Raw genomic sequence first — 16201 nt, forward strand, 5'->3', positions numbered from 1 at the left:
AGGAGTGTTACCGCGGGGCACCATAAAAGCTATCCCCAAGATCTGGTTCGGGGCCTGGCGGTCAATCAGGTGCTTGCCGAACAGACCGAGTAAGTGGGCTTTCCCCAGCACAGCCCACGAGGCTGCTTGCCTAGAATTCCACTCCTCACCCACTAAGGGGTTTCCGCAAGGGGCTGCCGATATGCATATGTAGGAAGATGATATAGGCGCAAATGCCTCAAACAGAAGCCCATTGTAACGGTTCAGCGGTCTGGCCTCCGAAAGACCATCACGTACAGCCTCCACATGGACTGACAGGGCCCGCAACCGTCCGCAACACGTGCGTATTTTCCGAAAGCGCATGGGCGCTCTTACAGCACACTGCATGTTTTGGATGATGTTGCCATGCTACTTCATCACCAGAATGCAGAAAATGCCTTGGAACATTTGTAACCGAGTCCCCAGGAGGTGCAGCATGTTGAGCAACGTCGCTAATCGGCAGCGTTATCATCGGTGTGCCGTGCGTGCCCGCGGGGATCCCCTTCGTTGCTAACCCACGGACGATTGGCCCAGGTTTGGGCCTCGTTGCGCAAAGATGCGTAGCGATGTCCGGCTTGCGCACGTTCAGGCCATACGAGTGGAGGATTCCCATAACTCATGAGCCTCGTTTTGAATTCCCAGGTCGCACCACCGCGGGCAGCAACGACTCCCTTTTTGAGGCCGGTACAGCACGCATGATCACAGCCTGTACTACCAGGCAGCTGGCGTACAATTCGCGCGTGGCTGCCTTTTTTCAGGGTCCTTGGTGATCCCTGTGGGTGCGGATCTGGTGCGGCCCCTAGGCCCCCTCTGAACAGTGCAGAAAATGGCGGGCATAGCACCGGTAGCGAATGAAAAGCCGCTATAAGTGATATCTTCTCTGTGAGTGGTGCAAATGTTCCCGAGATGGAAATCTCAAGCTACCGCTTCAATAGTTCGATAGGAGGTAGGTAGATTATGAGAAAACCGGAACGAGGACAGTCGAGTCACCCACGGAAGATCGACAAAAGGAAGCATGGGGGAATTCGGTGCGGGCCTGTCACGGCCGCACATCGTCGTTGCCTTACCCCGACTCAGCTGTGCCGAGGTCGATATTGTCTATGTGCTTGACGAATGCGCGACCCCCCTCGCACCCGTGGATATATCGGGTTGTCCAAATGTCGATTCCAGAGCAAGACATTCTGTCCCCTACATTAGTCCACCCAAGCAACGGCGCCGCCGCGAGCCTACCTCATTGGATACCTGAGCAGGCGAGATGCCCAAGTAGCACATATAGGGCCAATGTTACAGTATTGTACCCCGAATTGGTCAAAAGGATTTGACCTAGACTAGCCAACGACACAGACGTGCCGAGAGTGTTGTATGCCATATGGGGGTGGTGTTGGATTGAATCCAATAGAATGGATGGGAACGATGGTCGAGGATGCTCCGACGAGACCTCAATGTTTTCGAACTGTACGTGTCCTCAGTAAGTACATAGGTAGCAGGTAGGTAGGCAAGTATAGCAGAGTTGATTGGTACTGGAGGTGCAGGTCATTTCGAGTTACAGCGCTGCAAGAAAAGGAAAGAGCCGCATTGCCAACTAACCTGTTTGATATCGTCATGGAGCAATTTGCTGCTGTCTGACAACATAAAATCAAATGTTTTGCTGCACCACCGGTGATGACATAAGAATCGGCTGACGGGTTTCAATTAATTGCAATCCTGGAATGGAATACGATGGGAATCGGTCAAGGCCAGATCCCGGGAAAGAGCAGGCGCGTGCCTGCTGCATCCAAATAGGCCTGGAAACCGGGCCCTGTCATTTTGGGAGGGACCCTGTAATCCTGCCCTGTGCGATCTGCGGGCCAGTCGACACCCATCACCAAGTTCCAGACCAATTGAAATGGGCTGGCGCTGGGGGTACTTGGGGCGTGGTACTCGACACTGTCACAGCGCCGCACCGAGACCATTCCGGAATCCGTCTTCTCCTTCTCTCTGACTACGAATGGCAATTGATATGCGTATTTAGCGTATGCATCTACGGTAGTGAGGTTGCGTTGCGTGCCATGGGCAGCCAAGCTCCAAGCACTGTAACGACATGCAGTCATCGGACATACTGACACACATACTGACTGATAGAGCCGTGGGAAGAAAGAAGGAAAGAAACAAGAACATCATCAGCAGAGCAGGACCCTTGGAAAGAAAAGAAGAAAGAAGCAACAGGAGAAGTCGTGACGTGACAGCTTGGATGGGCCGAAAACCGCTGTCTCCTCCGACCTGCATTCGACATGGACCCTGGTCGAGACACGACCACAATTGGCCTTTTGGATCCTTCAAATCTGTTCCTTTCTGATAGGTATCCCTCCCTCTTTTCCCAGATAGTCGATGCTTGCAGGCATTTTCGCCATTTCTTTACGATTATGACCATATGCTCGTTAGGGTAATCTCCTCGCCTTGATTTCTTTGCGTCCTTGCATCTCCGGTTTTCACCTGCACGTCGAAATGACTCTCTCTCTCTCTCTCCCCGGCCCTGTGCTCTTTGGCTCACTCGCTCACTCAGTTCGGGTACACCTGGCAACTGGAGGTAAGTTTGATGTTCCTCCACCCTGCCCTGCCGATGTAGCATCAGAGCATGTGTCCCGTCCACAACCCGGTTGCACCCCGTTTGCAAGGCGAACGAACTGATTTGCGCCAGCCGTCATGATCCCTGTGCCGGATTTGACTGGCTCATGTAGAGATGCAGCAATCTATGACATGCTACCGGCCACTTCCCGATGACCCGCAGCCATGTCAACCAAGCATGTTTGCCCGGCCGGCGTGCTTTCAGAAGAAGAAATACAGGCCTGCATCAACACAAAACACACTGACTTACTGGCAACTTATGGGTCCAGACTGGTTTGGTATCCCTGGTAAGGAGTAAGGAAGTAGCCATGTTGTCACTCCCACCTATTTTACCAAAGTCCACAGTATTACATACATACATGCATACCTACGGCGCTGCGACCAGGGGCAAGCCGTTTGTCATGTAATGAGCTCCGAAGCGGTGGCTTTTCTAGCTTCAGATCATTTTCTCTCTCTGTCTGCCTCTCACTCACCGTCCGTTCTACTAGGTACTCCGTCGGCCAATGGGTAGGTGTACCTGCACACTGATACATACATACCTACTTACCTACATGTAGGTAGATATCACTGGGAGTTACGGGACGCCTTCATCTGCTTGCTCGCTCGGCACACAAGCGTGATCGGCTGCTCCACCACCATATAACCTACATACTAATGCTACTGCCGCCCGTCTTAGTAGCTTAGTTACGCGGCGCGGCTCCCCCAGTGGCGCCAGATCTAATACTACCTACATGTATACATGCCACCCTGTACCTGGGCCCGAATAGAGTAACCCAGATGCTCATCTGGAATTCAGCTACTCGACCAGCGACGGGCTCTTGTCTCCAACCATCATCGTGGCCTTGTTTTTTCTTTCTCTATTCTTTCTTTCTTTCTTCCCCTCCCCCCAATGATTATTTGTTTCCGCTCGAAACTAATTTCCATCCATGTATACTGGCTTGCCACTCTCCGCTGAGATTCTGCGCCACCTCTGTTTTCGTCGTACCCCGAAATAGTCGGCTGTCGCTGTTGGCGTTGTGTTGTACCCAGTATATATTTGAGAGAGAATCTCCCAGCGTCGGGCACAGCCAGTGCTGCCGTCAGCTATTAAATAGGACTCGGCCGCCTCTCTCCACTTACTTACTCGACACCGAGAACTCCACTGAGCGTACCTGAGTCAGGCCAGCGTGCTCGACACTGATTTGGTGTACCAAATATCAAGTTCATGCGGCTAACACCTTCGCGATACATATATACTTGGCTCCTCACGCAGCTCGCTACCGTCTAACACTACTGCTCCCACCAAACTTAGTTCCTGGCCTACAGCTGCCTTTCCAGCCACTCATCGTCCGGGTAGCCACTTTACCCATCCAGACGAGCAGGCAGGCCATCCCTAATCCGTGCTATTAGACACCATCGGGGCGCGGGTTGTCCTTTGAAGTCCACCGCGGTTGCCCCCAAATTCTACCCTTACATGCCCATATATCCCATATTCGACGCTCGATGATAACCTTTGCCCGACTTCCTGGAAATCAGCTATCTTACACACTGACTAGCAAGTCATGGCCTTTCATCCACATGGAGGCGGTGGGCCTTCCTCGTTTCCCATGTTCCATTACCCCCATGCCCAGCCCTCGCCGCAGCCGTCCGGATCGGGTGCTAATGCTGGAGCACGGGGTGGCGGCGGCGGCCCGGAGATGCCTCCGTCCAGTTTCTTCCCCATGGAAGAGAACCACAACCAGTTCGACATACTCGAGTGGTACCCGCACTTCCAGTCGTGCGTCCGCTACTTCCTGGATCACGCGCAGCACTCCCCGCCCGTCCAGGCCGTGGCCGCCTTCATCAACATCCAGCTCCCCTTCCAAAAGACGCAAAATCCCGTGGTCACCTCGAGGATGAGCGGTGGCTCACCCTCGGCGATGCCATCCCCGACCTCGCGCGCGTCAGGCAAGCTGCCTATGCCGATGGCTAGCCCCAACCAGCCACCCGCCGTCGTGACGCTCAACCCCTACATCCGGAGGCTAGTGGTGACGGGGTTCGACTTCCCCGCGGTGCTGCACGGGTTCTTCGGGGACAGCTGGGCGCTGGGCATCGGCCCCATGCACGAGGTGGAGCGGCGCAACTACCTGTTCGCGGCCAAGAGCGCAAGCTGGCTCGACGTCAAGTCGCACTACGACATGGGCGAGGAGCAGACCATCCCGTTCCTGCGGCCGCTGCAGAACGTGACGGAGAAGGAGATTGTCAGCGCCGAGTCCAACTGGAGCGAGTGGCTCGCGATGCAGGACTGGATGGTCGGGCCGAGGTCACCAGAGGTTGAGCGAAACTCTCCTGTCCAACATATCAAAATGGAAGATGCCTGACCAGCTCTACAGTAATGCTTCGTCTGTTCGTCTACGGTCCGACTGCATTCTGATAGAGGAAGAGGGAGAACCTGTCCAGCAGGAGGTCGAGACGCCCGATCAAACGACGATCATAACGACGGTCATTAGGCCAATCTCGCTGTCAACAACTTCGCGCAATTTTTTCTTCTTCTAAGCAAGCGATTATCTATATTGTACCATCAACTTTGGGGCGGCTTTAGTGCATTTGGTTTGGGGTCTTTTATTAGACAGCCTCCAGTCCGAGGTTTGGATGGCGTGCGAGAGGGAGCATCAAATTGGACATGGGCTGGCTGAGTCTTGCCGGCCATTATCTTCAAACATGGGGGCTCTGCTGATAGAGGAGGAAGGGGTGCCGTTCCATTGGATCTGCAGCGAAGTGCACACTCGGAGGCGGCATGCCGCATCTGGCGCACATGTACGCATGACATCCCGCCAGTGGCTCCCCTGGGATGATGAAGCTGGGATAGCCAGAGAGACTATGGCCCAATGTAGCGAGCTACGCATGACAGGAACAACAGCACTGCATGCAGCTGGTCAGCTGGGAAATGAAGAAAAAAGAAAATTCCATCTTGCTAGTCTACTACTACGTGTTCAGCTCTCGGGGCTGGAGATCTATCTGCATGCAGTTGATGTACATGTCAGAACCGCGCTTGACCGGCACTTTATTATTATTAGCTTGTCCCTATCGATCATCCCCTGCCCACCCTCCAAGACCTACAGCAGCGTTTACATGCGACATGTCAGTCAGTAGGTAGATACGGACCCGATCCCGAGTATGCGAAGCTTGGGGTCTCGCTTCCATGCTACAAGCATGATGTCGAGATGCGCAGGACACTAGATACATTCTTGATAAATGATACTACTATTATTTCTTACATGAAGTCGATTTTGAGACGGAAGGCGCTTGTATATTCTCCTTGCTGGTGGGAAGCTGGGATCAGTAATCAAGAGGTTGATCTTGACTGGTTTGGACCTCACTGACAGTCTAGGCCGTGCGGCCGGCGCCTAACCTAGAATCTGATCTGAGGAGCCGATTGACTAAACGGAACTCGAGATTCAAGAGCTGGGATTGGTCAGTGGACCTGATCAAAACATCAACCTAGCTTTCGGCCCATTATCAGCTCCCATCCAGCCTTGCAAGGGCCATTACGTTCGCAATCCCGAGCAGAACTATCACGATTAATTAGTCTTCTCTTGACGTTTGGTCTCCGAAGCTGCCAGCGACAGCGGTCGCGAAACGATTGGGGAATTTGCACTTGCGCAGTGCGACGACACAAACGCTATCAAATGGATACTATATCCCGGCGGCCATAAGCTATCGCAGCACCCCGTTTCTTTAGCTCTCGACGAAGGATAACGACAAAACACCAAGGATCCCCGATCGACAGACATGGAGATGGATCTCGGGCTGCAATTTGGCCAGGGCCCTCTGAAAGCGTCGCCGACGGGGGAGCAGCAGCAGCAGCAGCAAGGCCGCAACCATGCCAACCAGGCGACGGACGTGTGGGCAAGGTTCCTGGACCAGTGTTTGATCCAGCGCATCGACGAAGACGTCTTCGCGTCCAAGGTCTCGGTCCTATCCGCCCGAAGCCCGATCCCCCCCTCCGCCGCCGCCGACATCCTCCTGCGGCCCCAGCCCGCGAACCGCGACTGCCTCGACCCGCGCGTCCCGCGATACATGCACGTCCTGATCGAGCGGAAGCTGATCGACACGCCCTCGATCCTCAACGCCCTGTACAAATACTCGACCTCCCACAACCAGGCCGAGGCGACGGGCCAGAACCTGGCCGCGCTCGGCGAACATGCGCCGGCCGGCATGCGCTGGAAGAGCTCGTACGGCCAGGAGGAGACCATCTTCTACCGCCTGACCAAGGCCAACGGGCTGGGCACCTGTGTCCGGTCGGCGCGCGAGAGCCTCGAGGTCTGCAAGGCCATCGCCAAGTGGATGGTCCTCTTCACCTCGGCCGCGGCCGCCTTCTCGCAGGAGATGATGGGCCACCTGCACCTGGCCGAGTCGCGCGACGACATGGAGACGTCGCGCGCCGCGTTCGTCATGCTGCTGCTGGGCGTGTGCGAGAACCAGATCGTGCTCAAGGCGCTCAGCCGCCCCTTTGCCCAGGACGCGCGCAAGGCTCTGTCCGAGAGCCTGGCCAGCTTCGTGCCGTCCATCATGCAGAACGCGTCCCAGATCGCGGCCCGCCTCGAGTTCTTCCGCGCCGAGACCCTCGCCAGCTTCGAGCCGGCCGACAAGAAGAAGGAGGCGGCCAATGCGGAACTCGACGACATTCTCGACTCCACGATGGCACTGGACAACTTTGTTATCCCCGAAGTTCCGATAAGCAATTCTCGGGCCGGGCTTTATATCTACCTGAACGCATGCGTAAGGCGAACTCCTCGCAACCATGTACCTTATATCTGACTTTTGCTAACATATCCTATCAGATGGTTGGACGACCGCTTATAGACGATGCAGCCTTCTACAGCTACTTACACAACCGTTATAACGTATGGCAAGATCTCTTTGTTTAGATACGCAATTTAACTAAACACAATACAGGGTGATATTCAAACTACAACGATAGACCTCATATTGGCCTCCTTCGATGTTCTCGCCAATGCAGTATTCCGCAATGAGGGCCAGAAAACTACGCACTTGATGAGATCTTACCTTACCAACAAGTTACCCATATTGCTTGCGACGCTGGCAACGTCGATGTTTCCGCCCGTAACATCACAATATTGTATTACGGAGGCGCTTTCCCACGTCGACACCAACGCCTTCCCGACTCTTTCGGCCATGTTTGAGGTGACCAACAACAACAACGCCTTCACGGATAGTGTCCGGCAAGATTTCTGTTTTGCTTGTTGCTTGCATGGTCTCATTCCCGAATCGGCCATTGAAGGCCTGTTGGGTGAAATCACTTATCAGACTTTACCGGCCGGCGGCCGCTATAACAAGGAGACGCTGGTGCAACAATGCATGACTGACCCGGAGAGAGTACAGAGTCTTGTGGGTGAGTTGGATAACATGGATGGCAACGTTGGTGCTGTTTGCCAAGCCCTGACTGAGGTAAGTTTTTGGCTACATTCACCTGATCCAAGCGAGACTACGGACTAGTACTAATAGCGCCCTTCAAGGTTATTGTACGATTATGTCACAGCAAGGAGACTATGTCGTTGAAGCAATTGTGTGGCCAATTGGCTAAGAAGCCGTTGGCATTAGATGTCATCCTGCTGTTTGAGAAGCCCGTCGTGTTCTTACATCCATTATGCGAACTGCTCGACAACTGGCGGTATGATGACGACCAGGGCGAATATCAGCCTGTGTACGAGGAGTTCGGATCCATCTTGCTGCTCGTTCTGGCCTTTTCCTCGAGATACAACCTTTCAGTCGCGGATCTCGGCGTTCGGTCGCCCGACTCCTTCATCGCCAAGCTCTTGATCGGTGGAAACATCAGCAAACCGCTCGAGGACCTTTCCGAGCAACAGCAGGGCCACCTGCGAGGTTGGATCCAGGGGCTTTTTGATAACGAGAGCGGCGGCCTGGGCGACGAGCTGATGTCGTCGTGTCCTCCCCAGGATTTCTACCTGTTGGTTTCGACTCTGTTCTACCAGACAGTTCTGGCGCTCAGCACTGATCGCTTGAGCGAAGAGAGCCTCAAGAGCGGCGTCGAGTTTCTGGTCGACACCTTCCTCCTCCCGTCCCTCGTGCTGGCCATTACGTACATGTCCAACCAGCTCAGGACAACTAGGAGCGCTGAGCAGAAGGCGGTCATACAAATTTTGAATCTTATCTTACTTACAAAGCAAGGCTCCAACGAAGCGCAGAGCCTCTTATCCGCCGTCCTGAACTTGGTGGCAAAGCCGCTAGACCATTCACTCCGATCGTACCAGCGCCAGAATCCCACCAGCCAAGAAGTCGAGCCCCTACTCAAGGCTATTAAGGACAACGTGAAGGTGTCGAGGCGGACCGGCGGCGCCGACCACAAAGAGATCGAGCAGTGGACCAGCAGCACCCAGAATGTTTCTCTTGTCGCTTCACTACGACAAGTGCTGCAAGGGTTTGTGCAATGGGGCATGAACCCTGGCATGAACATCATGCCGACTTCCTACACACCGCCAGATGCTTGTTGCCCTCAAGATCTTGGGCCCCAAGAGATTTCTTCAGGTGATTCTGGAGGAAGTCAAGCAGCAGACCGATGCCGGTAGTGCTAGTATTGTGTACGATGTGGCGACGGCTCTAGTGTGTGCGCCGGATGTGACGAATATTCCTCCACCGCCAGCCCCTGCCATGCTCGGCGACCCCACTCATCAAATGCCACCTCCTATGCAGACCCGAGTCTCGCTGCGGCAGGCTCTGCGGTGGGAGGCTGAGGATTTCAAGAAGTTCCAGAAGTCCGACCCGGTCATGGCCGAGATCGTCGTCCGGCTGTATAGGAGAGTCGAGACGCAGATGGTGATGCCGGAGCCGCCGCAGATGTTGCAGAACGACCTTTCCCTAGGAATCGACGAGAGTGCGGCGGCGTCCCTGGGCGATGCCCTTGCTGCCGCCGGTAACGATGGGCTGGTCACGGACGATGCGAGCACGAATCACATGGACCTGGATCTGGGCGGCCCGGGAGACATGAATTTGGATATGACGTCTACGGGCAGCGGTGGGCTTGGTGTCAGTGACGATGACATCTTTGGGAACCTGGGCAGCCTTGGAAATGGCACCGACCTTTTGGATGGGTGGGACAGCATGGACTTGTCATAATAAATACTGGATGAATGGGTGGATGGCAGACACAATATTGTTATTAATTTGCCAAGTTGGATAAGTAGGAAGGAAGCAGGGAAGAAAAAAGAAGAATAAAAAAAATGAAAATGCAAAAAGCTCAGAGTAGGGTATTCGAACTGCATTCCTCTGGGTTGACCTGACGAAAGCCATCGCTGCTCCTCAGTGGGTGTGCAAGTGAATTTCCTACCTTACGAAAACCGAAGGTTCGGTTTTTACAACCAGACCGGGCGGCGAACTCCCTGGTCGGTCTGGTGGAAAAAGCAGATATTTAAATATTTAAGGGTAGGTAGGTACATAAGGCACCTGAATTTGCAATGATGTCTGGTTCCTATTGTGGTGGTGGTGCCTGGATTGTGGTTGATGCCTTGTGCGTGCCCCCTGGGCTCGAGCTCACAGCTAAGCTCACCTTGCCTACCACAACTTCAGGCCAATCCCCTTCGGCAGCGGCGTATCTAGTAACTTTTCTACCAACGCGTTATCACACTTGGATGAAATCGCCACATAGATACTTGAATAAACAGCCGAACACACGCTACAAGTGGAATGCCTAGGTAGGTAGATTATGTGGCTGTTATTTGCACCTGTGGACGACAACTGGCCAATGTTCCTCTTACTCCTCCGGATTTATCCATTGCTGCTGGATTCCCAGTACTGGCGATGAAACCCGTAAACGGACATGTGTCTTGTTTGCTTTGAAGTCTTGATTGTATACTAACAACTTGCTGTATAGAGACCGCTCGAACAACCGCTTCTTTTATTTCACATCGGCCCACGCCCCCAAAGTGAACTGCGAGTTGCACATGTTGGTCAACTCCCAATCCTCAGCCCCCATCTCGCCCTGCATCTTCTCGTCGCCCCTTCCGCCGCAAAGACCGGCCACGAACATGGTAGCCATGAAGTGGTCGTCCGTGCCGTGGGCGTCGCGGTACTTGGGATGCTTCATCAAGCTCGTGATTTTGCGCCGCAGCTGCGGGCCGCCGGCCCCCTGCTTCTTGCTGCTGCGGATCACGCGCCCGCACACGGCCTCGTCGGCGGGCACGCTCTCCTCGTGGCCCGGGCAGAAGGCCGAGACGACCTCCTGCCGGAAGTCGAGCGCCCAGGGCTCGGGCGGCGTGGGCTGGGCGAAGTTGTCGCGGTACCGCAGCATGGGGCCCCAGACGTTGCGGTACAGGTTGTGGACGGCGCCACCGGAGCCGACGAAGAGGGTCTTGTGGCGGTTCCACGCCCGCAGCGGGCGGAGGGCGGCGCCGACGCTCATGTGGAAGTGCGGGTCGTAGGCCTGGTTCATGCTGAGGATGGTGGTGGGTGGGCAGCCGCCGGGGAACATGCGGATGAGCACGAGGTAGGTGTCGTGGATCCAGTCGAAGGCGGCGTCGGGCGCGCTCGGGATGCCGGCGGCCGCGAGGGTCTGCTGCAGCGTGGGGACGTAGGATAGGTCCGGGTTCAGGGCGTAGGCCTGGTACTTGCTTGGGTGCACGTAGGCGACGGGGGACTTGCCCGGGTTCGGGTGCGCGGAGATGAGGATGCCGGGGAGGGAGGTGGCCCAGTGCGCGCCCTGTTGTTCTTGTTAGTGCTTGTAAGACTGGATAGGTAGATGGATGGGCTTGTTGAGGAATGGTAGAAGTAGAGGCATGAACCTACCATCATGACCACATGCTCGACGCCGTGGGCCAGCGCCTCGTCGCCGCACTTCTTCCAGTAATCCGCCGAGGCCGACTCCTCGCCCAGCATCATGGTCGAGCCGTGGGAGAAGAGATGGACCGGAGCCATGGGCTCTTCTCTCTTGCCAACCGCCATGGTATGTGTTCTGACTTTTTCTTTCCCTTTCGCTCTTGACCTCACTCCCTTGATTACAGGTGAGATATCTACCTCAACGGCTGAGACGGCACTGCTGTTTGCTTTAAGATGGGTTGGTATACAGCAGGACCTCAGTGTTGTCGTGAGTGAGTATGAGCCGGCTATGAAGACCGAGGTGGGAAGATCGTTGCTGTAGATAGAGCCAGTATGTCGGATCTTCGGTATTGGCTGGATAACTCTTACAAGAGACGCTGCGTTTCACTGCCGAATACTGCACCCGAATTCCCAAAGGTGGAAGTTACTGCACGGCTGCGACTATAGAACACCACCGGCTTGCTCTGTCTGCTTATCTTGATTCGCACTTGTGCACCTTACAGGATCAGATGCAAGAAAGCCAAGCGCATGCAATGCATTGCAATCCTCTCCCGGCTGGCGTGTGGGGGCGCATGGGGTAATGTAAATGGGCATGTAAGGGTCGCGCTCTCCTAAAGCTCAACGGCCAACGGTTTTCATTCCGACCGGGATTCCCCAACCCAGCTTTTGGGAGCGTTTCTCCCTCCACTTCCCCTCCCGTAGCGGGCGGCTCGGCCGGGACCGCCACCCCCGAGGCAAGCAGTTGGCTGCACGAACGACCACTCTGTCATGATGTGTCTGTAATGTCATCATGCCATGTATCGTAAGAGCGAGGTTGAAATGAGATCTGCCCTCGTTAATCTTGTCGAGGCCTATTGGTTGCGAGACGGGTAATACTATGACCACACTGCAGGTAAAGTTTGATTGCACAAGTATCACCCTCCACCTTGCCGAGAACGCCCAGAACATACCTAACAGGAAACGAAGTGGCCAATCTAAGAGAGTTTCGACAAAAAGTCAGGCAAGGCGCCAAAACACACGAGGCACAAATCTAAACCCTTCATCACCATCTTCGGCTCCTTCGGGCTCCGATTTGTCAGTTATAGAAAGGTGACGGGCGTGTAGTGATACCGCGCAGTTGGGTGACACCGTATTGACGTTGTGATAATGTACCAATCAATGGTCATGCACGAATACAATATACCTTCACGGCTTCTATTATAGATACTTTTTAGATATCAGACAACCAAGATTGTTTTGATTAGGCTACAAAAGATGTAGATACATGTACAAGTCCCAACCTTTTGCACGGTCAATACCTATCTATTGCTGCCTCCAGCGTAAAGCAAACTCTATAGCCTTCCTCGACGTGATCCAAGTCGTGTACCCCACGATAGGTAGGATGCCAAACAAAGTTATGCTGGCCATGGTCAAGAAACCGGCTTCGAAGAAACCTAGCTGCTCGTACTTGGGCTGCCCCGTGGGCTTGAGCGGCTTGACGGCCAGGGCCCGGATGGTCGAGGGGGTTATCTTATTCTTCGAGTCCCCTGCCAGCAAGCCCGCAGCCTTGGTAAAAGCCTCCGGCAGCGGCTCGACGTACTGTGGTCGCGCCACAGAGAACATCCCCTTGCTGTACCGGTACAAGTAATCTGCATCGTGGGCGGTGGGCGCGGCTGGGCCCACGAGCAGCTGCACGGGGATCTGGTTTAGACAGGAGACGTGGCAGGGCAGGTGGTGGGCGAGGTATTTGGCAGAGGCCGGGTCGGCGAAGAAGTAGCCCGCGAGAAGGGGGTTCCTGCAGTTGTCGTTAGAGTTATTTATTACATAGTGAAAGAGTGGCTTGGGATCTTACTCAAATTGCTGGGTGAATATAGCATCTACCAGCCCAGAACATGTAGCGAGGGGCAGATACCGACCGCTGATTTTCATGCCCATCAGGGGTGTCGACCTGTAATGACAGTGTTAGACTGGGACCAATCGGAACACCTACACAACTCAAGCCAGGCGCACTCACCTATCGAGTATATCGATGAGGTTGAAGTCATTGGGGCCGAAGCTCGAGACATGCTTCCTGTCCTCGGCATCCTTGACCGCTTTGCGGGTCTCCTCGCTCTGGTTGCCGCTGACCTTCCTCGCCGAGGACTCCTTCGCAAAGGCAAGCGTCGCGTACTTGGAGCAGGCCTCGAAGAAGTCCTGCTTCACGAACTCGTTGACCAGCACCAGGTCCGGCGCGTAGGGAGAGGTGCCGCCGAAGCTAAACCTCGCGTTCGTGATCGCCTTGGCGGCGGCTTGGATGTCGGCCGTCCTGTCCACGATGGCGACGGTGCGCGTGGTCGTAGAGGAGAGCAGCTGGGTTGTGAGACTGGCGTTCGCGCTTGATGAGGCGCTCGTCTGGTCTACCAGGAGCGCCGTCTCGAGTATCGAGGAGTCGGTTATGGTCTTGGTGAGACAGAACGTGTTGATATCCAATGCGGCCGGGAGTAGTTTGCGGAGGACGGAGTCCACCTGGAGTAGCGTGTCCTGGAGCTAGCGGTAGACATCTGTATAAGCAGCTGAAAGCTCATGCTTGCAACATGTTTCCCACTTACCTCGACTATCACACAGTTGCCCGCCGAGATGGCTACAGCCAGCGGCGTGACAATGGAGTAGAACCGCGTATGGCTCGTCGGCCGGATGACGACCAATCCCGCACCCAGCCTCCGCGTCGCATTATCCTTGCCGTGCGTGACGGCGTACTCCATCTCGTGCTCCTCGGCGAAGTTGAGCGAGTCGTAGAAGTGCCGGACCGCGTCCATGGCCAGGTAGTATTCCGTCTCGACCTCGGCGGCGGACGACTGCGCGTCCTTGGCCAGAGCACTACAAATGCTGCCGGCCTCTTCGCGCAGGCTCGCATGGAGGCTCTGGAGCTGATTTTGGCGGTACCGGATGTTCTCGGCGCGGCCGTCGGTCACGGCGTCTTGGAGGCGCTCGATGGCGTGGGTATCTGGAGACGACGACATTGTGCGGGTTTGACGGTGAGAATCTAACGCCCCCCTTATTGGTTAAAAAAAGAAAAAAAGAAAAAAAAGGAGTGTGAGATCTATATTTCCGCAAGCACAAATTCGAGGGAGTCTCATCTATGGCTAGAATTATTCCGTTGAGCGACGATGTGTCTCCAATTGCGAAAAGCTGCGACACGGGTCTTGCATTCACATGCCCTCTCCGGGAGACTCCGTCCGATCGTCCGCCCACCTTACCCCCCCAAAACCAGGGGGAAATGCGACCGGCAAGTGGGGGAGGGTCCCTTTCTCTACGCCTTGTCCCTGCACCCCAGATCCTTCGTCCTCCCAATGGCACATTGACAGCAAACAGACCCTCGAGCCGGGAAGATGCGTCTCGTGTCTCCAATTCGGAAATACGAGACTTCCCACGTTACTTAGGTACAGACTGACTTTATTGCACCTTCTCATGCGACGCTGAAGTCTTGACCTCTTCTCACGGGGCTCCATTTGTCAACCACAACTCATCGATCTCATTGCCGCGAAAGCTATCAGCTCCCAAACAGACAGACCCGTCGAGCAAGCCGAACGGCGACAGAATCCGCCAAGATGTCGGTCACTACCACGGACAACCCCATAACCAGCACCCTGAGCGACACACTGCAAGACTACGAGATCCGCCTCACGGGCGCCCAAGATCTACCTGCCGCGCAAAGACAACAAGCCGAGGAAAGCGCACCACTACTACCACCGTCACAACAGCAGCAGCAACAGAATGGAGGGTTTCCCGACTGGGTCCCGCTGACCGACCACGCCGCCCCCGAGGGTGTCGAGAACCCGCCAGACTGGGACACGGAGCACCGCGGCGTCCCGCCATACCGGCCCATCAACTACAACCTGGACCGCGAGGTGCGGCCCTGGGGCTCCAACGCCATCGAGACGGGCTTCGTGCTGCACATGTTCCACGGGGTCTGGCTTACTGCTGTGAGTATTAGTCGCGACTCACCCACCCAACCCCGATTTCACACATTTTCATATGTGCGAGCATGATTGACTGACTGAATTGCTTCATGCAGTTGACGCGCTGGGCTTGGACGAAAACAGGTGGGCGGTTCAACAATACGTATTTCGGGTGGAAGGTGGGCGGCGAGTTTTAGCCAATCGCCAATGGGCATACCATAGAGTTGAGACCATTGCTTCTTCTTCTTTATTGTTCTACATATGCTAGGTTATTATACATACCCAATGCACAACTTCACGAGAAGTCCCTGTTTAGTCGAGTTTCTCCCTCTAAATTTGGCAAGTCCTAAGTGCCTCTAGCAATTGTTCGTGCAGCTCAGAAAGGCATGTGTGTTGTTCATGAAACAACCCACGTCAGCCATGTAAGGTATCCTTGGCACTCAGTATATCCCAGAGCAGTCAGTATTGCATTGTCGACATCGGAAACGTTCGGGGGCAGAGAGGCTCGCATTTTCCGTGCAAGTCAAATTGGTAAGATAAGAAACCTCATATCCTTCCTGATGCAGGCCAAATACCCCCGCGCGCAAAGATGCCGAAGCGTGGACCGGCATGGCTGCTGTGCGCTGTGCCTGCCGGCCGGACTTCCCCTCCTCCACTTACCGGTGCAAGTGGCGTCCAAAGCGTGAGTAAGTGCGCCGCCGCTGTAGACGGACTGCCGAGGGGTAGACACATAGGATGAAGTTCATCTAACCGTCAATTGGAACCAGAAGATAATTGCCATCTCAGCGCCAAGACCAACGACGTGCGGCAAGCAAGCTAGTACTGCCCGAAGAAAGAGAGAAGGGCAACTA

General features: G+C 54.9%; 5 protein-coding genes across 5 annotated transcripts; 3 read left to right on the top strand and 2 right to left on the bottom strand.

Annotated features, from left to right (window-relative positions):
• Window positions 1-4208: 4208 nt before the first annotated feature.
• On the top strand, window positions 4209-4961 carry PG986_000300 (uncharacterized protein; the record flags this gene model as incomplete). The annotated part of the gene is made up of 1 exon (XM_066836522.1): window positions 4209-4961. One exon carries the CDS (start codon window positions 4209-4211, stop codon window positions 4959-4961), a length of 753 nt encoding a protein of 250 aa, XP_066705415.1.
• Window positions 4962-6372: 1411 nt separating this feature from the next.
• On the top strand, window positions 6373-9738 carry PG986_000301 (mediator of RNA polymerase II transcription subunit 5; the record flags this gene model as incomplete). Its single annotated transcript, XM_066836523.1, has 5 exons — window positions 6373-7362; window positions 7425-7487; window positions 7540-8052; window positions 8121-9005; window positions 9106-9738. The coding sequence occupies 5 exons, from the start codon at window positions 6373-6375 to the stop codon at window positions 9736-9738; spliced, it is 3084 nt and encodes a 1027-aa protein (XP_066705416.1).
• A 778-nt stretch (window positions 9739-10516) lies between these two features.
• Window positions 10517-11559, bottom strand: PG986_000302 (aromatic ring-opening dioxygenase family protein; the record flags this gene model as incomplete). The annotated part of the gene is made up of 2 exons (XM_066836524.1): window positions 10517-11317; window positions 11404-11559. 2 exons carry the CDS (start codon window positions 11557-11559, stop codon window positions 10517-10519), a joined length of 957 nt encoding a protein of 318 aa, XP_066705417.1.
• Window positions 11560-12735: 1176 nt separating this feature from the next.
• PG986_000303 (uncharacterized protein) lies at window positions 12736-14411 on the bottom strand (the record flags this gene model as incomplete). The annotated part of the gene is made up of 4 exons (XM_066836525.1): window positions 12736-13207; window positions 13265-13360; window positions 13427-13938; window positions 14001-14411. The coding sequence occupies 4 exons, from the start codon at window positions 14409-14411 to the stop codon at window positions 12736-12738; spliced, it is 1491 nt and encodes a 496-aa protein (XP_066705418.1).
• Window positions 14412-14999: 588 nt separating this feature from the next.
• On the top strand, window positions 15000-15547 carry PG986_000304 (uncharacterized protein; the record flags this gene model as incomplete). The annotated part of the gene is made up of 2 exons (XM_066836526.1): window positions 15000-15374; window positions 15467-15547. 2 exons carry the CDS (start codon window positions 15000-15002, stop codon window positions 15545-15547), a joined length of 456 nt encoding a protein of 151 aa, XP_066705419.1.
• Between the last annotated feature and the right edge of the window lie 654 nt (window positions 15548-16201).

Source organism: Apiospora aurea (assembly GCF_038362705.1).
Source record: "Apiospora aurea strain CBS 24483 chromosome Unknown utg000001l_segment0_segment0, whole genome shotgun sequence".
In the NCBI taxonomy this organism is placed as follows: Eukaryota; Fungi; Ascomycota; class Sordariomycetes; order Amphisphaeriales; family Apiosporaceae; genus Apiospora; species Apiospora aurea.